The sequence below is a fragment of the Nerophis ophidion genome, linkage group LG03 (genome assembly GCF_033978795.1).
Source record: "Nerophis ophidion isolate RoL-2023_Sa linkage group LG03, RoL_Noph_v1.0, whole genome shotgun sequence".
Classification (NCBI taxonomy): domain Eukaryota; kingdom Metazoa; phylum Chordata; class Actinopteri; order Syngnathiformes; family Syngnathidae; genus Nerophis; species Nerophis ophidion.
This window is the reverse complement of record NC_084613.1, coordinates 41,460,486-41,487,807: the sequence shown is the minus strand read 5'-3', so window position 1 is coordinate 41,487,807 and position 27,322 is coordinate 41,460,486. Positions and strand designations below refer to the sequence as shown.

The 27,322-nt window shown below is 38.8% G+C and overlaps 1 protein-coding gene across 6 annotated transcripts in view; it reads right to left on the bottom strand.

Moving 5' to 3' along the window:
- The window catches only part of ppm1aa (protein phosphatase, Mg2+/Mn2+ dependent, 1Aa), a 62,712-nt gene that overhangs the window by 29,578 nt on the left and 5,812 nt on the right, over positions 1 to 27,322 (bottom strand). For 2 of the 6 annotated variants that reach the window (XM_061895252.1, XM_061895251.1), the window contains exon 6: positions 23,283 to 25,887. The exons of 2 other annotated variants lie outside the window; for them this stretch is intronic. In XM_061895252.1, coding sequence (XP_061751236.1) covers positions 25,849 to 25,887 — 39 coding nt within the window. In that variant the 3' untranslated portion in view covers positions 23,283 to 25,848. Of the gene's footprint in view, positions 1 to 1,515; positions 3,407 to 11,745; positions 11,977 to 23,282; positions 25,888 to 27,322 lie in introns of those variants that run through there. 2 more of the 6 variants (XM_061895255.1, XM_061895256.1) reach the window with 2 other exon arrangements.

Here is a 27,322-nt window from a genome sequence, read left to right as displayed (position 1 = left end):
TTTATCAGTTTGAACATGAAATATGTTGTCTTTGTAGCATATTCAACTGAATATTGGTTGAACGTGATTTGCAAATCATTGTATTCCGTTTATATTTACATCTAACACAATTTCCCAACTCATATGGAAACGGGGTTTGTACTTAAACCCCGAACTTTGGGAATCATCTTTCTATTTAAGCCAATGATGCTGCTGAATAAAAATAAAATATGATTTGAGATAGGCACCAGTGCCCCCCGCGATCCCAAAGGGAATAAGCGGTAGGAAATGGATGGAAGGCTGATTACTTCTCAATTAAAAGGTTGGCACATTCTGCTGCACTCCACACATCTAAAGTGTTTTTTCGTACATTTTGCCAAACAAAAAAAAAAGATTAGTCTTCACACATCAGCTGACTTGTGCCACTTGAGAACAGAAGGAAAAATAACTTCCTGTAAATTTAATGAGGTATTTTATTTCAATGGCAAAACCAAGAGATTGTTTTTTTTTTGCTCCCTTATGATTTGAAAGCAATGTTATGTGTTTTTGAGATTAGTGAAATTAACCACTCTTAACGGGAATAAACACTCTTTAGAAAACAAATCCAAAAAAAGAGATAATGAAGTCACTTGTTTTTTCCATAATTGCACAGCAAAGCTGGATGCTGACAACATGAGGGTGCAGAATGAAAGACTAGATAAAAATAAAAATAAATACAAGAAATCTTTTACAAATCACTGAGCTGGTTGCAAAACAAGAGGGAAAAAAACAGGCAATTACGAGCACAAAAGCATACATAACTATTTTAATGTTATAATTTATCAATGCGCAATTATTAAAATAGTTTTGCTTAAACATATTTAAAATAATTTAATACTGTATTCAAACACCCAAAAGTCATGATTGTAAGTCTTTGTTTTATTTGCTTTTTATCCCCCATTTTTAAGTGTGTTATTTGTTCACAAAACACACGCACACACACACAGTAATAGGACATTTATACTTACTTAGCCAGCACTTTATCAGGATTATTCACAAGTTTTAAACATGTGACAATGTTGCAACATTTTACCCATGACAATAATAGCTTTTGAAGTCTTCAGGCCAATTCCACATGTTTACTTGGCAACTACCGGTATATACTGTACTGGAGCTCATCACACAACCTCCATCTTGATTTGTTTATTTTCTTTGTTGCAGTGGCACCATTTGTTTGTACCCTGTGTGTTTGTTTACATCGCTGCACATATACATTACAGCACCAAAAGTTAGTAAAAGTACGGTAAAATTGCCTTTTTGCCATCACAGCAGATTACAAAATGAAGGAATTTAGTGAAAAATAAACACTTTATAACCTAATACAAACAGATATTGTTGTAAGATTGTCTTTTTTTTCCAAATACATTTTGTGTGTACCAATACTATCATATTGGAACTTTCCAGAACTATAGATTAGCTTATAACAGACAGGATTTCAATAGTGACTAACCAAAATTATATTTTGTCCATGGTGGGGGGGAGAAAAAAAAACATCTATCTCAAACAACATATTTATTCCTTGAATGTTAAAGTCAAAAATATATACATACATTAATTTCCAACAATGAAATTTTAGACAAAAAAATAGCAGAATCTGGAAAAAAACAAAAAACATTCTCTTCAAGAAATGCATCTGCCTTGTGAGTGAATACAGATACTGACAGTGACTATAGTTGGCTTTGCAGAGTCGAAGAGGGGAAAAACACACAAAATCAAGAGCTAGCAGCAAACCGCACTCTGTGTCCTGCCTGGCTTGTGTTGACAAACTTGACACATCAAATCTCATAAAAATAAACACACAAAAAAAGGTTGGTGTACACAACCATGACAATTCATTACAATCAGCTGTTTTGTTCTTGGTATGGATTTCCCCCTGACACCCAAAAACTGTTTAAAACAAAGAGAAAATAAAGACAGCGTTTATAAAGTATTTGAGCCAACAGTTTCTCCTCCATGGTCGCACTTACGCTGACGCTTCCTAAAATAGTCAGTGCTCACATTAGTCAAATTAGCAGATCATGTTTAAAATGTACAAAAAGGTGTTGTTGGAGAGCGGGAGGGACACACAAACACACAGTAATTGGGCAGAAATAGCTCATCCTTGCATTTCTTTTTGTGTGACCCTGCCAAAAAGTTCTTATAAAGAAAAATTTCCCCCAATACAGGTGGGACGTCACATAAAAAAGACATTACACACGCGCAGGTTTTCCTTAAGCTTAGCAGAGTTGAAAAAAAAAAAAAAAATCAACCCTTTCTTAAATAATGAATTATGGAAAAAGAAAAGTTTGTTATCCCACTAAAACTCAGCAAAATGAATGCAAATTGTTCAAACAGAGCATGCGCGCACACTCTGTGATGGAAACTTGCGGAATAAGAATGAGACAGCAAGTGTTACTTTACAATTCCCTTAAAAAAGAATGCAGCCTGGTCATGGGACATTGTGAGTAATTCACCTTCATACATACGTACGCGTGCATGAACATACACACAAGCGCTCACGCACACCCTGCTTGTGTCTAGTCAAGCAAAAAGTGGTACAGTATTTTGTTTCACTTTACATGTCCAAAATGACTAACAAACCTGTTATTTTAACATGTGCAGATTAGAAAAAAGCACAAGGAGACAGAGGGAGGGGGCGTAATAATGAGGTGATAAATGTTTTTGATATAGAGAGCTTACTGTTCTGTCAACTATACAATTTACCCGTTTTTTTTTAAAAAGGAGCATAGACTAACTAAGGAGAAAGGGAAAGTAAAAGCACAGAGAGGCTTTGTGCCCAGAGGACAAGCAGTAATATTCACTATGGAGAAGAAATGGGTTAGACTTCCAGAAGAGCAGGAAAAGGCAGATAGTGCATAAAATGTTCTTTTTCATTTCTTTCATTTTTAACTTAAAATCAAGCTGCATTAAATACAGGCTGTTTGTACAGGACAATTGCACTTCACAACAACAGAAATATACAAACACACACAAGGAAATGTGAATCAAATTAATTACAGCAAGAAAAAAAAAATACATAAGATGATTATTTAACCCCAAAAAAGTGAAGTAAGAAAGCCATATGAACTCACTCGTTATGTTTGACTTTAGAGGGAAGTATTAGAATGGGTGAACACAAAGGGCAGACAAAACGGTGGGGGATCCTGAACTCCAGAGTGGACTGGCGTTGCACTATCTCCAGGTTGGTGTGCATGCAACTCCTCTTCTTCTTCCTCCTCACTCTCCTCCCATGAAATTCCCTTCTTAGAAACCAAAAGCTCAGAGTGACGGCAAGACAGACTGCTGAGCTGAGCTGCTGTGGGTCTTGAGAGGATGGTGGTTTGTAAACGCTATGCTGTGTTAGTGGTACGAGGTTGTGTTACCACATGTCATCTGTGGATGCTGAGTCCTTGACAAGAGAGGAGAGGGAAGGACAAAACCCTTCAGACCTCCAATTCCATTCATTGACAATTTGTGTAATTATCTTAAAGCATAGTTGAATAAAGTCCATCTTTGTTTGTTTATCTACAACAGTTTTGCAGTGTCTCATGAGACAAAACATTTTCATGCATCGAAAGTGCAGTAAAAACATTGGCATAACGGCATATATGGGGCACCTGTTAGAAATCACCTTCTATTTGTTGAATTAGAAATAAAACGTGGATACAAGTCCAACAATGACTCAGCTATTTATCACCTTACATCAGGTGTGCCCAAAACTTTGTCAATGAGGCCACAAAATCAAAGGATAAGGGGAGCCAATTTAAGATTTTTTTGGAACGTTTTTTTTTATTTTGTTAAAAGGATTAAGATATAGATTGTATTATTAGTCACAATAATACTTTGGTTTCATACACCCCACTCTTCCACATAACGTTTTGCCAAAATTCTGCTCCGGTTTTTGTATGCAGTCATTCCTTGCTACAGCGCACTTCAAATATTGCTACTTTACTATAGCACAATTGTTTTAAAGTCTACTATACATATTTTGGCTTAAAGTAAGTTTTATTTATGTATATCTATTAGAGCAGTTTTTCTTAACCATTGCTAGGCTGCAAAAAAAAATCGGTTTCTCAGCTGTGGTCCATATTGGCCGCAGTGCTACTCAGTTGTAATACACTTTTCCACCACTTGTGGCAGTAATGACAAGCAAACAGATGAAATCTGGAGCTAAAGTCATAAGAGACTTTTCTTAAGCGCAAAAAGTATGACTAAAGTGGTGAAGCTGTATTTAATTTGCACCCAAAACTTATTGACAGTTTATTTACAAAGCATATATTATTATTTATTATTATCAATTTAGTGAGAATTTATTTTTTTAGCGATGTGTAATTGTATGTACATTTATTTCCTATCAGTTTGTATAAGTCCCTACTTTTGCAGTACATTAGATTAGTATTTATTTTTGTACTCAGCCAGACCTAAGCCTTAATAAAAGTATTAATAATAACCTATAATCAACACATGGTTTCATATCATTTGACATGGTTGAAACTGTTAGACATAATTAAATACGATTCAAATCAAGAGTAGGCTCACTAATTCAGTGTTAATATTTGAGTAGGCCCCTCTGTAGTAGAAAAGTTGGGCCCCGAGGTCAAAAAGGTTAAGAAGCCCTGTATAAGAGTACAGTACTCGTCTAATCTTGTAAACAATGAATTGGTGACTTAGCGTATTTCCTTTTTTTTGTGCAAACGACTGAAAAGCCACCATGGGGCCAAAGAAAGTTGCAAGTGACAGTACTTTGATAAATGTATTGCTTACAACTGCAAATAAGCCACAATCAATCCAAAAACGTTGAAAATGCCACCACTTTGATAAAACTACTGAACTACTGCACTACTGAATTTAGGAAAAAATGCACAATTAAGTGTTGAGGTGGCGTGGCATCTGTGTGGCTCTCTCCTGTCTTCCAACAGTACCTCTCCGCAATCAACATTCATACATCTATCCATTTTCTATCGCTTGTCCCTCTCTGGGTTGCGGGGGGCTGGAGCCTATCCCAGCTGTACTAGGGTAGAAGGCAGCGTACACCCTGGACAAGTCGCCAACTAATCGCACGACCAACACAGATAGACAAACATTGACACTCACAGTCAACAGATTAGTGAATCTTTAGGCACCTCACAATTCGATAAACATTCAAGAGCTATGATTCGATTAAAAATGAATTATTGATGCATCTTTAATTTTTGTATATTGATGCAGTTTTACATTTCTTTTCGTTTCACTAACAAAGTGCCTATTACTTGCAACTTTTAAAAGACAACTCATTTGGAATAGTAAACAGTTAAATTAATTCCCACATTTATTAAATTAATAGAAATATGTGAAAAACTGGACCATAAGTGCTTGATAATAAAAGAGCTGCTCAGATCGCACTGCAGTCAGTCAAATTTTAGAACTGTCTGCATTACTATATATTAAATTAAATGACCTTTACTAATCAATTCTGTAATCATCCATGTCCGAATTGCAAATAACCTCTAAAAATAGATTATTTCCCACACCTCTAACAGTCACACTAGGGCTAGGCGATATATCGATATATACGATATATCGCAGGTTTGTCTCTGTGCGATATAGAAAATGACTATAACGTAATATTCAAGTATACGTTCTCACGCAGTTGCTTTTAGCTGGGGGCATTACACTTCAGGCTCTTCTCACTCTTTCCTGTCTCTCCTTCTCACAGACAAGCAGGCACACAAACTTACACACGTCACATACTGTCACGTCATACGTCACATACGTATACGCCCTTCGCCCAGCAGAGAGGTAGCAGACCGGGCTACGTTAGCTGCTAACGTAGCCGTGCGAGTGGTACTATGAGAGAAAGAAGGTGCGGATCTGGTAACAAATGAAGGAACACTTAATTCCCAATAAAAACAGTTGGGGGTCCATCATCTGGCAGTGGTTCGGCTTCAAGTGGGAATATATCGAACAGACAACCGTAATTTGTCAAGTGTGGGGCAAAAGCGTTGCTATAAAAAGTAGCATTACTGCTAATATGTAGCATCATTTGAAAAGTCACTCGCTAGAGAATGAAGAGAATTTCAAAACGTCCGTAGTAACCTACCACATAGTGAAGGACGAATACTATTTGATTTCCTATTATGCAACTCATTTTTATTTGACACTTAAAATGTCTCCGACAATCTTGCACTTTATGTTTTGGAAATGTCTTGAATGTTTGTGCCATTGCTTAATAACTTTAATAAACACACTTTTGGTCAGTTGACTTAGTTGTGATTTCCCTCTCTGCATGAAAGTTTAAAAGTAGCATATATGAATGCAGTATGAAGAAGAATGTTTTAATGTATTCACATATAATCATCATACTGCTGTGATTAAATGCATCAAGTGTTCATTCAAGGCCAAGGCAAAATATCGTAATATACAGTCAAGAAAATAAGCATTTGAACACGCTGCTATTTTGCAAGTTCTCCCACCTAGAAATCATGGAGGGGTCTGAAATTTTCACAATAGGTGCATTTCGAATGTATGAGAGATAACCGAAAAAGAAAATTCCCGATATCGCAATCTATTATTTTTTAACAATTTATTTGTGTGATAAAGCTGAAAATAAGTATTTGAACACCAACATTAATATTTGGTAGAGTAGCCTTTGTTTGCAATTACAGAGGTCAAACATTTCCTGTAGTTCTTTACCAGATTTGCAAAGACTGCAGGAGGAAATTTTGCCCACTCTTCCACACAGATCTTCTCTAGATCAGTCAGGTTTCTGGGCTGTCGCTGAGTAACACAGACTTTCAGCTCCCTCCAAAGATTTTCAATTGCATTTAGGTCTGGAGAATGGCTCGGCCACTCCAGAACCTTGATATAGTTCTTACGAAGCCAATTCTTGGTTTTCCTGGTTGTGTGCTTTGCGTCATTGTCATGTTGGAAGATCCAGCCACGACTCATCTTCAATGATCTGACTGAGGGAAGGAGGTTTTGGCCAAAATCTCACAATACATGGCTGCAGTCATCCTCTCCTTAATACAGTACAGTAGTCCTGTCCCATGAGCAGAAAAACACCCCCAAAGCATGATGCTACCACCCCCATGCTTCACAGTAGGGATGGTGTTCTTGGGATTGTAGGCATCATTCTTCTTCCTCCAAACACACATAGTGGAATTACGGCCAAAAAGGTAAATTTTGGTCTCATCTGTCCACAAAACTTTCTCCCACGACTCCTCTGGATCATCCAAATGGTCATTGGCAAACTTAAGACGGGCCTTAACATGTGCTGGTTTAAGCAGGGAAACCTTCCGTGCCATGCATGATTTCAAACCATGACGTCTTTTTGTATTACCAACAGTGACCATGGAAACAGTGGTCCTAGCTCTTGTCGGGTCATTGACCAAGTCCTGTCGTGTAGTCCTGGGCTGATTCCTCACCTTTCTTAGCATCGTTGAGACCCCACAAGGTGATATCTTGCATGGGGCTCCACTCCGATTGAGATTGACCGTCATGTTTAGCTTCTTCCATATTCTAATGATTGCTCCAACAGTGGACCTTTTTTCACCAAGCTGCTTGGCAATTTCTCCGTACCCCTTTCCATCCCTGTGGTGTACAATTTTGTCTCTGGTGTTTTTGGACAGCTCTTTGCTCTTAACCATGCTGAATGTTTGGGTCTTACTGATTGTATGGGGTGGACAGGTGTTTTTATACAGCTAAATACCTCACACAGGTGCATCTGATTCAGGATAATACAGTGAAGTGGAGGAGGACTTTTAAAGGCGGACTAACAGGTCTTTGAGGGTCAGAATTCTAGCTGATAGACAGGTGTTCAAATACTTATTTTCAGCTGTATCACACAAATAAATTGTTAAAAAATCATAGATTGTGATTTCTGTTTTTTTCTTTATAAGTTCTCTCTCATACAGTGGACATGCACCCACCATGAAAATTTCAGACCCCTCCATGATTTCTAAGTGGCAGAACTTGCAAAATAGCAGGGTGTTTACATACTCATTTTCTTGACTCTATATCGTATATCGCGATATGGCCTAAAAATATCGAGATATTAAAAAAAGGCCCTATCGCCCAGCCCTAAGTCACACATTAGGGCCAATTTAGTGTTGCCAATCAGCCTTTGTCTTCAGAGGTGGAAAAAAGCCGAAGTACCCGGCAGGGAACCAAAGCAATCACAGGGAGAACATACAAAGTCCACACAGAAAGTCCCCGGGAATCAAATGTATGACATTCTCGCTGCCCCCCATCATTAACAATAAATGTTAAATGCTCATTCATCCATTTCATTTCTCTTTTTTTTTTTGTATTTTAAGTTGTTTTCTGCTTGTAAAACTGTAATTATTCTCGACAAAATTTGTTTTGTATTTTGAGTGTCTGGAAAGGAAATTATTTCTTAAGGGAAAATTCCTTTATTTTTGTACGATCCAAATTTTGTCTGACCTTTTGAAACAGATTAGTAACAGAAATGTAGGCATTGCTCTAAAAGTATCAACATGTAATATTTTTCTCTTTGTGTTGTGCTCTTTTGCTTTTTTGGGTTTTTTTTTTTGAGAAGCAGTATGCCGCAAATCCCCACCTAACCATTCTTTGAACAATTCTGACTTACACCACCATTTTTTATATGTTGGGGAATGTGTGTGTGTTTTCAACATTACTCGAAATATGCAGTTTTTGGGAAATCCTATTGCATAATGCCAGAAACTGATCGTGAACACCCGAGACACACTTCTATCACCTGTCACTGTCATACAAGTATTATATGTGTGCGCTTAGATTGATGAAGTGAGTTACTTCTCATTTGTTGAACAAACATTTTTAAACATATCCTGTGGTCATTAAAAATATGTTTGGAATGCATAAAACATGAGAAGAAATATTTGGCAATACTTGCAACTAATAAGACTTTTAAAATTTTAAAGTTTTAAGAACTATCAAAAGCCTTTTGTAAAAGGGGAAGAGCAGTGGTCCAAATCGCTGCAATCAATAAAAGATCTTGGCGGAAAATGAATGCAACTCTGGACAGAAACAAATGTGAAATTGCAGAAGCTTCTAAAAACTGTGTGCCATAATCAAAGTTAATGGCAATCTAACCAAAGATTAAATAATGTGACTTTTTTTGGCCAGGTAGTGTATTATCTGATTGGGGGTTTGGTTGTGTAAATACATACACCTTAACGCCATTGCACTGCTCCATTGGGTTATACTGTGTTAAACTCACAAAATAATAGATTGGAGCAAGTGACAAAGCACCTGTAAGTGAACTTTTTTAACACTGATTTACTAAAATATTGTACAGTTAATAAATATTTTTACACAGAAACCTTTGCAAATTTATTTAAAAAAAAAAAAAAAAAAAAATTGGGGAAATGGTAATGAATTGTCAGTACTTCCGGATATTTGCGATGATACAATTGCTCCCATTCACACAAACCAATTCCTCCAAGTTATGGGTGGCCTTGCAACTTTGTCCAATGTCTGCAACTTCTCTGAATATTTCGAACAACCGCCATTTTTCATCAAATGTGTCCACAAGTAGTACTCAAATAAGCAAGTCTAATTAAAAAGTATGGTTGTATCTTGTGTAGGAAAACCAAGAACGGCAACATGTTATAATATATCAACTTTATATTGCTCTGATAGTACAAATGTTGTCCTCAGTCATAGATTAGACCCACTTCCGGTACCTGTCTACAGCGCTAAGACTTCTGGGTAATGTAGTGCATAAACATTTAGCAACATAACGCCATCCTCACTTCATGGTTTACTTTTAACTTTTTAATTGAACTGTACTTGTCCAAATAAGGCCATTGAGAACACATCCTGATTTCAATGCTGACCTTGCAGCATTTACATGATAAAGAAGTTGACGTGTGATTTCCTTAAACGCGACTAGCGACAAATGTAACAACTTTTTCCGGGTGTTTCATTTCACTCTGCAGAGAATGTCCTAAACGAGTAGCGTTGGCGACAGCTGCTGCTATTCTCCGCTTGGTTTACAAAGCAAGATATAAAATAACTGTAATGAAAATGTTTCTTCAGTGCCAAATAGGGCAGTACGATTTATCGATATTGAATTAACATTGAGGTTTTAATAGGTGCAACAAATTACTGCAAGACGCATAGGTTTTTTTTTAGCCGCCATCATGGCTATTTCATTAACAGACATGTTCGACAATCCGTATTGTTGATCCTTGCGTCCTCTGCCTCCGGGCCAAACATAAGTGTTTAAAGAAACAGCAAGTTTGCAGTGGAAGCAGCCAGTACGCGAATGGAAAAAGTTTTAATAGTGACTAGGCCTCGACCGATAGCTAATAAGCCAATCAATCGAACAATAAATGAAAATTAGTTGCCGGCATCGGTAAACTGCTATGTCCGTTTGTTTTCTTAGACAAACAGGGAGAAAGAGAAAGAGGTCTCACTTTCTGCATGAGCGTGTTTATTTAACAGAGAGCCCTCTTCTCTGTCATTCACAATCTTTGTTTCAGTGGGTGAACAGCAAGACCACTAGCTTACACACACATACAGGATTCACAGACAGACTAAGAGCCTTGTTTTTCGCGACTCACTAGTGAGAAGTGCCGCAAAGTAATAACAATAAAAAGGAAAAATATGATTGCAAAGCCAAATGACCCTTTGTGGGAATATTTCAGCTTCAACGCGAATGGGCAGTACAAGCTTGTGAAGACGGACGAACGAGCGAGATTGCTGTGATCACATGATGCAACAACAAAAAGAAAACAACCCGACCTAGTTTTTACAACCGGGAAAAATGCACTTCAAGGTTTTTTAATAGATATTCAATATGTATTTATGTTAAATTAGAAATTAAGATCCTTTTTATTTTTAAAGCAGGGGTCTCAAACTCGCAACACACGGCCAATTGCAGCCCCCAAAGACAACATTTTGCAGCCCCCACCACAATATGAAAAGTCTAATGATGTTGCGGCCCGCAAGTTTTATATGAATGGAACTTTATAGTGTTGTGTGTGCAGCTCAACGAACCTACCAATCACGGGTCATATGGCTTTCGGGGGTGGGACATCGACTGGGCTTAATGCAAGCAGAGAAACATTTCTCATTGAGTGAAAAGTTACAGCTGTGTTGCCGTGGAGTTGTCTTCTCTGCCTCGTTTCTATTGGGCACAAGCTGACATTCCTCTCCTCCCAGCGCGCTGCGTTCACAACACTACCAAAAAAAGTTTTTAAAGTTGCTCCCCAGTGGGACATTATACGTTTATGTCGTGGCTTAATGTGGTGGATCCCAAAATACGCAGAGGACAAGAGCGGTGAATGCGACAAGTCGTTTATTGTCCAAACTGTCAATGATTCAAAATACAAAAACTAGGGTGCCAGGAGAACAAAAAGGCACTGCAACAAAAGGTTCAGGCGCAAAATCACAAAACACGATGAGCAGGCAACCAGACAGGCTGGTGGGATGGGCAGGAAGGCGCATAGTGTCCTTCGGCAATAACGGTCCCCGATAACCCGGACCAATTATGGGATCACACCGTTGTTTGTGTGTCATGATTTTTTATTTGCATCACACTATTCTCATTGTATTTGTGTTGCCTCACACGATGAACATTACATATTTCGATTTGTTTTCATTTGTCCTTTATTACTACAATTAAAACAACAGGACGGTGTCATTTCCTCTTCATTTTTGTGTAAGAGCATGGCGGATAACACTCTGTGAGCAGTCGCCTTTTTGCATTGGCTATCCCAGTACTTTGTAACATTTACAAATGCAATGGTGCTCATGTCATCATGAACAACAACAACATCAAGCGCAACAACAAAGGAAACCAGGCTGTTATCCTCCGACCCTTGATGCTGAGTGCCAAGCAGGGAGCATCAAGGGTTGGAATTGGGGGTTAAATCACCATAAATGACTCCTGGGCACGGCACGGTTGCTGCCCACTGCTCACCTCACTTCCCAGGGGGTGATCAAGGGGATGGGTCAAATGCAGAGGACAAATTTCCCACACTATCCACCGAGCTGCCGAACAGGAAAGAGCGGAAATGACGCACATTGCGGAAATGACATTCTCCGTGCATCGAGACGTTGCCTGTGCGTTGGCTAAACAAGACCGTGACACCAAGTGGAATTAAAATATATTCCACATCTCCAAAACATATATTCACTTTTTTTTTTTTTATCAATTCCTAACTTATTTATTTTTCATAGTATTTTGTATTCAAAATCAGACATTTGAGAAGATCCGAATTTTTTCAACTCTTTTTGTGGAATACCTGATGCAGCCCAGCCTCACCGAGACTCTGTCTTCAGCTGCCCTTGGATAAATTGAGTTTGAGACCCCTGGGATAAAAGGTATTAACTTCCAATTACAGTACAATGGTAAAAAATTTCACATTGATGAAAAAATAAGTGCATATCATTTTAAATGGTTACCTGCATTACTATATTTTATGATTACATTACACTATTAACACTGTATAGTTTTTATTGATTATTTAGGATCATAGTGTAGACAAACGCTCTAAGTCTGTCTGCATAAAACCAAATATTTTTAAGGTAAACTATTCAATGATTGCATATTGTTCTAATGTGTGGCACTCGAGACAGGAATATGTGGATTGACAGTCTAAAAGTAACATGTCTTCATTCACTCGTTATTTTTGCAGTTTTATGCATTTTTCTGTATAAAATATAAAAAATTTAAATCGAATTGCAATTTTGGAGAGAAAATTGCAATTTGTTTTTTTCTTAAAACCGTGCAGCCCTACTTTCCAGTAAATTAAATCACTGCTCATGTTAATGAGCAAGTTAAAAGATTTGGTTTGTTCGTGAACCCTCCATTATTTTGATCAAATCTAACAATGCAGAGCCTTTTTTTTAATGTGAAGAAAACATACTAAAAATAAACAGGTTTATCTGCTGTTCTAATTCAAATATGTATTTCTTAAATATGACTTTTTATCTCTCTCACAACTTTATTCATCTGTCCTATGGAGTCTATTGCAATTATGCAAATGAAGTGATGTCATCTTAGTGACTTCTAGCAACTTTTTTTGATGAAGAATTGCAACATTGGGGGTAAACTAGTTGCTGTGTTTTAGATTGACAAAACTCTTTTCAACCTTAAATCATAAACAGAGAATGCCTGCAACTTAACAGAAGCATAAGGACGTCAATAAGAGAGCCTTTAGTGTGGTTACTATAATTATTATTAGTTAACACAGGCGAGTAATTTGCCAATTAGCTCAGAAAAAATTACTTCTTTTGCAATCTGGAGTCTAATTTTAAATTTAACTGCTTACACACTTGTGTGCAAATACAGCATGTTTGGTGTTTCGGGTTACAAAAAAACACTTAAAATGTTGATAAACTCATGAAATACCAGGCTAAATCAATTTTATTGAAAAATAGAAACCTCAAAACATTGCAACTTTTGCCCTAACTTTCCAAAAAAGCTTGTGCGATTTCAGGTATTGTAGGCAATCACAAAAAAGCCAACAACATTTTTAAGGGGATTGACTGTCGCACTGTAGAAATTCAAAGGTATTTTGAAGGAATATCTAATCCTAATGGTAAAAATGCTTTATTTAGACTTGATAGATGAACTTGCTCTGTATGTTAGTGCTGCCTACAAAAAGCAACTAGGAAAACAGTGCTACAGTACTGTAGTAGTGATAATGTTCTCAGAATAATGCTCTTTACTGAGTCAGTTTTTACTTCAATCAATGCAAAATCAATGCTTGGCTGCTTCGAATAGATAGTCACGGCCTTAAGGTAGTTTGTACAATAGCGTCGGTTTTAGAACCAGCTGCCATATTGTGGTTCACAATGACACGGTGGAAGAGGTAAGATTAAAATGTGTGTGGGAAAGTGTGTGTCAAGACAGGACTGCTTTAGAAACCAGCTTGCCTCTTTATGGTCCCAGCCTTGAAAGTCTCTTTGAAAATGAAGACCTTCAGGATACCGGTGCACTTTGCACTCCTCATTTGTTTTTGAATATTAAACCTCAAAAGAATCCATTGTTCAAATTAGATTGAGAAGTGTACTTTGTCATTTTTGACATGCCCTCTACAGCAAACAGAACATAAATAACATAACCAACATCAAAAACAATTGACATGTTTTCATAGAATGAGTTTAGAATTTTATAATAACTAATAATTGAAATTGGACCTTGTGCACATCAGGTCTTATGATTTAAACTTGCCTATCAAGTAGGAGAGATTGACCATGTTGGAATTTAATGGTCTTCTGAATGTGTGAACAGAAATATATTTTAAAAACACCCATGCTTTAATCTCAAGGTCTGAGCCATAGTTTACAGATAGATTTACTAAGGCTCCGTTCACATTGCACACAAAATCAGATTTTTTTGCCCTCATGGACAGAGCTCAGACATTTTTTTTGCCGGTCTAAACACTCCAAAGTGCTTCAAATCTGAACTTTTCGCATCAGATTCAGGACACATCAGGAGGTATTCCAAATCCGATTGTAATCAGATCTTTTCAAATGAGACATCAATCTAAACGCAATACGCTGTATGTGACATTTTCGTCAGCTTTAGGTGAGCTACGTCATTCTTTTGCGCGGGGAAACATGCAGCATGCCAGCGGAAGTGGGGGGTGCAGCAACATCTATGGTGACAACTTTTATTTGTTTGTATTAGTTACTAGATTTTGATCAAATAAAAGAAAACTTGTTTTGAACGTTCTTTGTCTCGGTCTGGTTTCTTTAAAAAGTAGGGGGGCGGCGGGGGTTGAAAGTGTAATTTGTAAAAACATCTGAAATTTTATTTTTAGACTACGTGCATAAATGAGGCCAATTACACTAAGCCATTAAGATTCTGCATTGCTGTTAGCAACAACACCGAAGCACGTGGAGTCACATGTCTTGTTGATTGACAAATATCTAATAAATAAAACAAAATGTTCCCCCAACAGTAATAAAGTGATAAAATAGTGCAATATGTGCCTGCCAAATGGAAAATCAAAATTCAATTAAAGAACATGAAGAAATTAAGAGTTCAAATGATAAACTGCATTTTAAGAGTTCAAATGATAAACTGCATTTTTTTTAAACTAAGAAATCATAAAATGCAACAAACTGAAGCCTGTGCCTCTAGATGAACTCTGAAGTTATACATAAACTACTCATTTTGTTGTCAAGTCAGTGTTTCCCACAGGTCAGGCATCTATTTGTGGTTATGTGGTCGGGCTGCAGGGGCTGGGTGGGGGTGGGGCGGGGGGTTGTCTAGGGGCGGGGGGTGGCAGGGGCGGGGGGTGGCAGCGGCGGCGGCGATGACTAAGAAGAACGCGGAGTTGGAATATAATTACAACACTGTATGTACATATTTATATAATATTCACATATTTATATAATATGTAACTACAAGCTCCATTCACAGAGTTCAATTGCTTTTATGAGCGGTCGGGCGAGTCGAAAGCCAAAAAAATAAAAAGGAAAAAAAAAGTTTTTTTTGTTTTTTGTTTTTTTATTTGTGGCGGCCGTAATTCTTTCGTGGCGGGCCGCCACAAATAAATGGTGTCGGAAACCCTTTTAGGGTCATTTTATCGGTTATTTTTTCATTATCGGAATTATTAATGTCATAATGACGTCATAATTTCCATTATCGGTCGATAATTATTGGTCGCCAATAATATTGTGCATCTCTAGTAAAAATAATATTGAACTGTTGCTGCTGAGCTCATCTTTAAGACACCATAAGCATTTAGGGAGAAAGGATTTCTGTGTCGACAATACTAGTAAGACACCAATAGAGGTCTGCCGTGTCCTGTCAAGTTCATAACCTGTGTTTTAACTTCACAATTTAACTATTTCCAGTAAATATAAAAAAGCTTCCAAGCTTCTAAAAAAATCCTGACCATTTCTGGTTTCTTGCAAGTTATATATTGCTGGCATAAATTCAAACCCAATGTGAATGAACAAACAGAACCTATTTGCTCTTCGACTAGACTGTTCAGTTTGTCCTAGAGGTTTTATCGTATCGCCTATCATACAAGTAGGCTTTATCAGTTCATTAGATTGGTCAGATCTAGTCTTAGATTTAAACGGGACTAGATATGTAAAAAAAACATGGTCTTGACTGATGTTACCTGCTTGTTTGATTTGGGATACCCAAAAGTCACGAAAATTTGAAATCAAACCGTGGAGGCATGGCGAAGATATTTATTAAATAATCTTGCCTTCCTTCAAACTTTGGCCAAACGAGCTATTTGGAAATTGCTTTAACTTGTGACGTTATCTGCCCTGTGACGTCAGCGGATATCTCAGTATATGATAGAGATTTACCTGAAAAGCTGTGTAAAAGAGAAGACGCAGTCGAAATGGAGGCATGAAAATAAGATCACTCACAAAACGGCGCATCCTGAAGTGACGGTCTGAAAGTGGCTTCAAAACGGTCTGTAAAACAAACTATGTAAAATTTCACCAATACATTTAGGGATAGGAATCAAAAAACGGTTCTTGTTCAGAACCAATTCTTAGTGTATCAACTCCTTTGAATCACTTGCCATTTTGTCAAGCGATTCGCTTATCAATTCTTCCAGGTGGGGATAACGTCATCACGCAACCTGCATTCTGCATAGTGACGTCAGATTTCAAAATGGCGATGCCTGGTCGAAACAAACTAATATTTTACAAGAAAGGATAGCAATGGTGCTACTTGTAATAATTATAGCTGCTACTTCATCAAAAGGAGGATATGCAAGCAATATGCTGAAACATTTGTACACACAGGATGCAATAATCAAAAACGAATGTCACGTTTTTGAATCGCTACGATCTCATTCTAGGCAGCAGGAACGCTAGCACGTCATCTGAATACAACAGGTACTAACTCACTGGCAGTGTTGGGCATTAGCTTGTTACGTGTAGTGAAGTTACGTATCCAAACTAAATTTCCCAGTAGCTTGGCTACTTTTTAAATGAGTAGCGATTTCCTTAGCTTAGCTTTTTTTAGACCGATGCAGCGGGTAGCTTAGCTACAAAGCTACAAGCTACAAAAAAAGAATGACGAAGAAAAAAAAGAAATAGAGAAAGATGAGTGCAACGCCACAGGCAGGGGACACTAATAAACGGGAAAAATCAATGATGATTGGTTGGTTTACTATTATGAGTCATGAATAGATAAGATTATGGCAAAATATTACAGACAAGCCAATCAAAGGCAAGATAGGGCTGGTCATCGACCCAAGAAGGGAAATCACAAAAGACAAGCACATCCCAAATGATGACGAGGGAGTCGGAGAAGAGAAAAGGGAATTTTCAAAGGGGTGATTACATTTTTATTTTTTTTTTAAACCTAGTGGAAGATGGCAAAGGGATTCTTTTTCTTAGATTTTTCTTTTAGCGATGTAGACGACGTCCAGGAAACTCACAATGCGTCTAATTGACCACATTTCGGACACATGTATGCGTTTGGATAAAAGAACGCCCAAAACATTTATTTTAGTTGTTTACCTTGTAAGCCCTAATCAAAACTACTTTCGACATGGAAGATATGGAACACACCGGAGTTTCCCCTAAATTGCAAAAAAACCTGTGGCGGTTGTGGTGTGGTTACAGGCGTGGTCAATATGACGTCATCATAGGGGTAGGTGATATATTGCTATACTTGATATATTGATATACTCGATATATCGCGGGTTTGTCTCTGTGCGATATAGAAAATGACTATATTGTGATATCAGAGTATACATTCTCACGCAGTTGCTTTTAGCTGCGGGCATTAAACTGCATGCGTTTCTCCCTCCCTCTTTCTTGTCTCTCCTTCTCACAGAGACTTAAAACAAGCGCACCTTCTTACACACGTCACATACTGTCACTTGAGCAACGTCACACGCTCCTGCCGGGCAGAGGTAGCAACATGGCAACATTAGCTGTGATGCTAGCGGAGTGATAATACGAGAGAGAGAAGGTGCGAATCTGGTAACAAATGGAGGAAGAATTAATTCTCAAGAAAAACAGCACAGGGTCCATCTTCTGGCCTTGGTTTGGCTTCAAGCGGGAATATGTTCAACATTTATGCAGCAGAAGCGTCTCTACAAAAAGTAGCACCACTGCTAATTTGTAGCATCATTTGAAAAGTCACCCGCTAGAGAATAAGGAGTACTTGAAACTGCATGTCAACATCTCCGTTCGGTGCCACACCCACAAAATGCCCATGCAACTATTTCCACATCAACACCGTAGAACATGTGGCACTTATTGTAATACCTTGTGACATCATACACAAAAGCGCACTTTGTTTTAAACTTTTGTAGTGGTCTGTACAAAAAGTGCACTTTAAGTTAGTGTTTTGATACATCATCTTAGTGACATCATGCACAAAAGTGCACTAATAGCTTGTTTTAAAATGTCTGACAATCTTGCACTTTCTGTTGTGAAATTACATGAGTGCCACTGCTTAATGACTGTTTAATACAGTTTTGCTAAATTGACTTAGTTGTGAATTCCCTCTCTGCATGAAAGTTTAAAAGTAGCATATATAAATGCAGTATGAAGAAGAATGTTTTAATGTAGACACAGCATCATCATACTGCTGTGATTATATGCATCAAGTGTTCGTTCAAGGGTAAGGCAAAATATTGACATATACATCGTGTATCGCGATATGACCTAAAAATAACAAGATATTAATAAAAGGCCATATCGCCCAGCCCAACGTCATCACATGATTTGCTGTGATGCATATATTCTTTAAAAAGGCAAAAAAAAATGTTAATATACATTTAAAACAAATCTGTTAAGTATAGTATTGACATACAAATTTTTGTTACATAATATTGTTTGTCAATTTTTAATTTGTTGCTGCTTATTGTACAATGTAATTACAAACCCAGTTTCCATATGAGTTGGGAAATTGTGTTATATGTAAATATAAACGGAATACGATGATTTGCAAATCCTTTTCAACCCATAGTCAATTGAATGCACTACAAAGACAAGATATTTGATGTTCAAACTCAAACTTTTTTTTTTTTTGCAAATAATAATTAACTTAGAATTTCATGGCTGCAACATGTGCCAAAGTAGTTGGGAAAGGGCATGTTCACCACTGTGTTACATCACCTTTTTTTTTAACAACACTCAATAAATGTTTGGGAACTGAGGAAACTAATTGTTGAAGCTTTAAAAGTAGAATTCTTTCCCATTCTTGTTTTATGTAGAGCTTCAGTCGTTCAACAGTCCGGGGTCTCCGTTGTCGTATTTTACGCTTCATGATGCGCCACACATTTTAGATGGGAGAGTGTTCCTGAGCCCATGTGGAGATATCCTTTAGAGATTGATGTCGGTTTTTGATACAGTGCCGTCTGAGGGATCGAAGGTCACGGTCATGCCGCTTACGTGGAGTTATTTCTCCAGATTCTCTAAACCTTTTGATGATATTATGGACTGTAGATGTTGAAATCCCTAAATTTATTGCAAATGCACTTTGAGAAACGCTGTTCTTAAACTGTTTGACTATTTGCTCACGCAGTTGTGGAGAAAAGGGGTGTAACTCGCCCCATCCTTTCTTGTGAAAGACTGAGCATTTTTTGGGAAACTGTTTTCATACCCAATCATGGCACTTACCTGTTCCCAATTAGCCTGCACACCCGTGGGATGTTCCAAATAAGTGTTTGATGAACATTGCTTAACTTTATCAGTATTTATTGCCACCTTTCCCAACTTCTTTGTCATGGGTTGCTGGCATCAAATTCTGAAGTTAATGATCATTTGCAAAAAAAAAATGTTTATCAGTTTGAACATCAAATAAGTTGTCTTCATAGCAGATACAACTGAATATGGGTTGAAAATGATTTGCAAATCATTGTATTCTGTTCATATTTACATCTAACACAATTTCCCAACTCAATAATATAGATTTTATTATTATTTTTTAAAAGATTTCTCGAATCCTTTTAGTCAATCTTTCTTTAATAACATTGACTGGCAACAAATCTAGCATTTATTTTTGGTGTTATAGGAGGGTTGCATATGATGTCACATTGTTTTTTTTCTTCTTTGCAGCTTAATGCTAATGTAGCATTAAAACAAGTGAGAATTAATGTAGAGTTTGAGTATTGCTGTTCTGTTTTTGGGTGTGCCAGTCGTTCAAATAGAGAGATAGGAACGAGCTTTCATAGAATCCTGAAAGAAGTGGTTCATAAAAAGGTAATAAAAGTGAGGGTAAAAACAAAAGTGCGTCAAAAGAAATAGCTCTTAAAAATATCACTTTCATCATCTTGTGCAATACAATCAGACAGTGCGTACACTTTCTAAAATGTTTGTTTGAACGTTTGATTTGTTTGAGAAACTTTCTTTGATGCAATCGAGTTTATGCTCTACTATATTAGTACATTTTCATAGCAGAACTAAAAGAAAAGGACAATAGATGACATTACTTTGCGTTCTTTTGTGGTAGCTATGCCTGAATATAACTACGAAAACCTGGTAGTACAAATAAACTAATGTGATGTTAGGTACTAGTAATAAATACTGTGATTGTTGGTCCAATCCACCGTACTTTTGATGTTGGTTTTCATAACAGAAACTACTGTAAAAGCTTAGTAGCTTGTGCAGGAAAGCAAATTGCTTTATTCGACACAGATGACCACATTGTAGCGTATTTAGTGATATTTTGTAGCATCAACAAAATATCATGATTATTAATAAACGAGATGAATAACATTCTCGTAGGCTTAACAACATACTATATCTTGGTATCGCTAGCACACATTGCTGAACAACAGGGACATCTATATATAAACAATGAGGCAAAATATGAATTTCACACTATAAAAACAACTGCCGAAAACAATTGTAAATGAGACTCATATTTGTAGCAGGAATTCAACTGCAAACAAATGTATCCTTTTTCTCATTAGCAGCAAGGCACTCGTTATGTCAATCAAATTACTTAGCAATCTACGAATATGTCCAACTTTGTCTTTCACCGATTAATACTTAATTTGTGGACTCCTTAGATGTAAAGATATGATGTGCCTTCAATCTTTTTTTCTCTAAATACCGTGAATGTCAAGTGAAGTTAGGTAACAGTAACTTCTTGGTAATGATAAATGGTATAATTTTCTTAAAAATATATATTTTTCCAAGTGTAAAATCCACTCGATTCTATTTAAAATATTTTTTTAATGATCGCTTTTACATTTGCCATCCATCCATCATCTTCCGCTTATCCAAGGTCGGGTCGCGGGGGCAACAGCCTAAGCAGGGAAACCCAGACTTCCCTCTCCCCAGCCACTTCGTCTAGCTCTTCCCGGGGGATCCCGAGGCGTTCCCAGGCCAGCCGGGAGACATAGTCTTCCCAACGTGTCCTGGGTCTTCCCCGTGGCCTCCTACCGGTTGGACGTGCCCTAAACACCTCCCTAGGGAGGCGTTCAGGTGGCATCCTGACCAGATGCCCGAACCACCTCATCTGGCTCCTCTCGATGTGAAGGAGCAGCGGCTTTACTTTGAGTTCCTCCCGGATGACAGAGCTTCTCACCCTATCTCTAAGGGAGAGCCCCGCCACACGGCGGAGGAAACTCATTTCGGCCGCTTGTACCCGTGATCTTATCCTTTCGGTCATGACCCAAAGCTCATGACCATAGGTGAGGATGGGAACGTAGATCGACCGGTAAATTGAGAGCTTTGCCTTCCGGCTCAGCTCCTTCACCACAACGGATCGGTACAACGTCCGCATTACTGAAGACGCCGCACCGATCCGCCTGTCGATCTCACGATCCACTCTTCCCTCACTCGTGAACAAGACTCCTAGGTATTTGAACTCCTCCACTTGGGGCAGGGTCATTTGCCATTAAACCTTAATACCTAAATATGTAATGATTCATGTAAATAAACAGTAGCCTAATGGGGCTACAAACCATCGTCTGAAACCCGGATGTGTCCGCATGTGCCTCTAGATCACGTGATAGCAACCCACCTATTGGAGACTGTACTTGTGTTTAGAGACCTTTTACTTCTGTCGCTCCATGTCCGCGACAAAAAGTGACTCGAGCTGCAATGAACCTGACGTTGTCGCGCTCCCTTTCTCTCATTAAAAGCCGCCAATTTGTAAAGATCGCTGTTCGCGGGTATATTTTTGATATATTAAAGTACGTCCGCAGAGCGGACACGCTGCCTCCGCTCCAGACAACCTTGTGCGTATACCGGTAGCTTACGTCATCACATCATTCGGCTTCGAGAGCACAGTTCCAGGAATCAAAATAGGGCTTCTTCCGTACAAATTTTCAGTGCATCATTAGTCAATAGTGCGCTAATAATAAACTACATATAGCCATTCATACTGTAACTACCTGCTGGTTTTAATGTGTATGTTAGTGTGTTATGATGGTCTTTTAGGTAGCCCATAAAAAGAAGTCTTGTGGTGTGAGGTCTGGTGGGAGGGGCTTTGTTGAAAACCCTCCACGTTCACCAGAACACACACCACTAGACTTCTTTTGATGGGGATACCTAAAAGACAAGGTTATCGCAATGAGACCTGCAACAATCATTGACTTGAGAGCAACCAGTGACGTGAATGCATGCTAATACTAAGAGAATAGTTTCATTAGGTGTGCTATTCCATCGCTTTGCGTTGTCGGCAATGTCTGGACCAGAATAGATATCAGTTAGAGAACAGGCGGTGACAAAACAATAGAATGATGTTTGTAAAACTTTTACATGTTGAAAATAAAACAAATGATAATAAACACCTAGTTTACAATGATTTAAAGTGTGTATACATTTATATGGGACACCCTATAAATACCGTGGGATGTGGGGACCCTGGGATGAAGTTGTAGGGCTACCCCTGCTAAATGAGTTAATAGTAATGGACCCTTATTGGGGACATTTGGTTCCATATGTACACTCTCAGTTACAATACCATTATTATGATTATTTTAAATATGATCAGTTTTATTGATTTCCGTTCATGTAAAGATGGAGTTTGTTAAAGCGGAAGTGGACTTTTAGGGGGGGGGGGGGGGGTTTGCATATTGTTCACAATTATTATGAAAGACATGACGAATGTATTTTTTTATGTGTTCTAAATATTAAATAAATGCGATTAAATGTTTGCTTACAATGGAGGCTAAGGGAGTTGCTCTATTCTGCCTATAAAGCCCTTAAAAACATCTAAACACCTCCATTAGGGTTTTATATACATGATGAAAGTATATGTGTAAAATAATAACAGGCAAATGTATAATAATTTTTAATATTTATGTTTTTTGATCATTTTAAGCATATGCAGAGTGTACGGAAGGGATAGTAGTTATTTTAGAGTTGGGACACGATGGACAGATTCCGGCCAGAGAATCCTTTAATCATCTTTATTGTTTTAGTCTTCCTCGCACACAAGGCTGGCTGCCACTATTGATCGAAACCAGCTATTCTGACAAAGATGTGCTTTAAAAGGGAAATGACGTCACAGATTGATTTATCAGCTTAAAGGCACAGGAAGATTACAGAACTGGTTAATAGCACACAATAGGCTTACGTACACAGATGCCCCCAACTGTCCATATGGCAGTTGAAACCAGAAGAAAGTCTATGAGGTAATGTCCTCGTCATCAAGAGGTGGAAGCATGATCAGTCGGGCAACTGGGCGAAGGTAGGTACGATTCTTCACTTGAACTCTGGCAGTCCGGACCCGTCCATCTGCTCCTGGATGTGGCTGAGTGATCCGTCCTACAGGCCACAATCCTCAGGGGAGTTGAAGGTCCACTATCAAGACTACTCGACCAGCCAAAAGGGTCTTGAAATCGTTCCTCCACTTGTTACGTTCTTGAAGCCCTGGCAGGTAATGCTGGATGAAAGATGACCAGAAGTGATCTGCTAGGACTTGGCTGTGCCTCCAACGTCTTTTTCCGAGACCACAGGAATCGTAGATTGCTTGAGGTGGAGATGAATGGTGACGGCCCATAAGAAGGAGTTTGGGCGTGACTGGGTCTGGGTCTGAGGCGTCCGAAGACAGGTAACCGAGAGGTTTAGCATTCAGTATGCTCTCAACCTCTATCAATGTTGTCAGGTTTACTTGTTCAGGGACTGTTTAGTCTTTGAGAACAACTCTGAGTGCTGTCAATGGATTTTACCTATCTGTCCCATGTGCCTCCAAAATGTGGTGCGCTTGGAAGATAGAATAGGAAAGAAATCTGGTGCTCTTCAAGTTGCTCTCTCAACTGTGGTTCCATTGAAGCAACTGCTTCACGTAATTCACGTTCTCCACCAACAAACCTGGTACCATTGTCCATGAGGAGTTCAAAGGGCTATTTGAGTAATCCGGTGGCTCCTTCGTATTCTGGTGAAAGTGATGCAAGTCGACTGTCTGAAGGCAGTGACCGTCCAGCCTTGAGCGCTCTCAACTCTTCTGGAAAACAATCTCCTTGAACCCTTTGCAATATAAGCTTTTCGGCTTGCAGAAAATCCACGGCGGAAGGTGGGGATGAAGCACCGGCATCAGCCGCCCCATTAAGGGAGCTAGCTGTCTCTTGTAGAAGCCGTTTCCATGTGGAAAACTTACTGAAATCAGTAAGCTGAGTTAATGTAGCACAGGAAATAGTTCCAACGAAGGCGGATTTCCTCAGCTCTGTGGCATCCGGTTACGGTTCAGTATATGGGGATTCAGTGGTAACGTGCACACAGGAAGGCTGATGGGAAGATACGGAGATCACAGACGGACCTTGTAGAGACCAGCCTAGGTCAGTACAGACTGCAATGGGGACCCCGGATGGGCCTGCTCGCACCGGCTTTGTAAGAGCAACAAGCTGAGAGACATATCAGAACCTATGAGGAGTAGCAGTTGCGCTCGATGGATAGGCAGCAAAGGAAGGTCTTTGAGGTGCTCTTAGAGTTTTTGGAGGGCCGCAACTGGATATGTGTAGAGGAAAATCACTTTCCTAGCCACTCTCAAACCTTGGAAGTACTGGTTTAGCAATGCCAAAGGATGTAGCAATCAGCATCTCGATGCATGGGTAGGACCAGGGTGGTGCTGCCGGAGCTGGAGTAGCAGATGGTAAGGTGTATTGAACATATTGCCCAGCAAAAGGAGGTGCACCAGCTGGAACTGGTGGTTGTGGTACAGCAGTTTGCATGATTTGTGGCACTGCGGTTGCATGTGTCATGGTTGATGCATAATTAAATGTGGGAAAGACTGGCTTTGTTTGACTTGTGAAAGACACAGATGCAGGCAAGGTGACAGAGACAGGAGCTGTAGTGGGGGCTACTAAAGTCGGGGGCACAAGTTTATGCACCTTGGACAGGAATGGAAATCATTGTCAATGGCTGTGTCATTGGTATAACGGTAGCAGGTTTCATATGAGCCGTCGATGGGAGTTGAAGCATGTCGGCAGAGGGCGGAGCTGACGTTGTTGACATTGCATCGTCTTCAGACTCAGACAGGAAAGACTTGACAATATGGGCAATGTGTAAGTCTTTCTCCGGTTTCTTTAAGCGTCTGTGCCGTTCCATTCCATTTCCCTTGCCATACTCTCCTTGGCAAGGTGAGCATCTTCTTGTAGTCTGTCATTCTTTAGGTTGTTCATCCAATCTCTTCGCCTCCAAGTCAGCTTACGTTTCTTTCTCTATTGCTGTAGGTCAGCAAGCTCAAAACATTTAATTCGCTCCTTTAGGGCAGCGGTTTGAACATCAGGAATATTTTGGAGCAGTTGAAGCCCATGCGATCGCCGAGAGGATCGACGTGATGAAGCAGATGACTGGTACCCAGACGCACTCCTAAGTCTGGTTGGCCTTGCCTCATCGTGATGTCCTACTGGTAGTGAGGAGATTTGGGCAGCAGGCAGTTGAGAGGGGAGAGTGACATCGTAAGGGGCCAAATGCTGTGATAGTCGAATGTCTCTCTTTGGCCTGACAGAAGGCTGGTGATCAACAGCTGATGACTCCATAGTGTCTGATGGTGGAACTCTATCCGGGTCGAAGGACCAACGTAAGGAAGGGATAGTAGTTATTTTAGAGGTGGGACACGATGGACAGATTTCGACCAGAGAATCCTTTAATCATCTTTATTGTTTTAGTCGTCAACGCACACAAGGCTGGCTGCCATCATTGATCGAAACCGCCTATTCTGACAAAGACGTGCTTTAAAAGGAAAATTACGTCACGGATTGACCTATCCACTTAAAGGCACAGGAACATTACAGAACTGGTTAATAGCACACAATAGGCTTTCGTACACAGGACATTAATTTCAAAAACACAACACGACGTACACAAAACTGATTACTGCTCACCACAGACTTCATGAGAGCCAACAAACAAAGCATCACTGACTCTACAATGTCTGCTGTCATTAGGATGCTAATTGATGGAATATTGTTACATTCTTGTCTAGATGACGAATTACTCATAATCCTGTCAAGGAAAAGGGAGGTGGAGCCAAGCGTCTTTTCGTATAATTCTCGCCATTACCGGTTCTAAATTGGCTGTCAAAATGTACCAACTTGTTGGAATACGTCCTCAGCCTTCTTCTAACCAGGTGAGATGCTTGATTTATGATCGACAACAAACTTCCAAAGAGCAGGGAAGTGATGAAACAGCTGACCACTTGATGATATGAATATAGCAGCATAAACTGGTAATCACATTGCCGCTATAAATAGTTTGTTTGCGTTAGCGCTTATAATAACAATATCATGAATACTTGGTTGATAGTCACGAAATGTAAATAAGAGTATTGGTGCCGCTTTTTGGATGGTTATTTATTGGATTTTATGGGAGGAATAAAGGACCTTCCATTGGCTCCGCTATAAACTGACATTTATTTACAAGTTGGAATGCTTTAAAGAAATCCATTTGTCATCATGTCTTTCATAATGATTGTAAACGATAGGCAAAATTCCCAAAAAATCCAGTTCCCCCTTAATGTCTTTTTTGGGAGACAAATATGTTGAAATCTTTTGGCCAGGTTATTGTCATTTTGCCAATGTGGTTTCTGTTAAAACAGTAATTAGTCCCATGCTGAAAAATCTCCATTCGAGTATATTATGGTTTTTATCATTATTATTGTTGCACTGCCTTCTGACTGGCTTCATGTCGGGCAGTTCCCGCTCCAGTTCACGTCTGCCGCACGACGAATGCAGCGACTAAGTTTGTGGTCTCTTTGCTACAGTAAACACTCCTAATTTTTGGTAGGTGAATGTTTAAAATGTAGTAATTTTTCCTCCCACCAGGTTTTCTTTCAGTCATTGTATTGCACATGTGTAACTCAAAAAATTTTAACATTGCGTACGAATCATTTCATGTCAGCAATTAACTTGAAATGTGAAACTAAAATGTATTAATATTTCATTACATGCAGAGTCAGACATGTCAAGCCTTTATTATCATTTTGATGATCTTC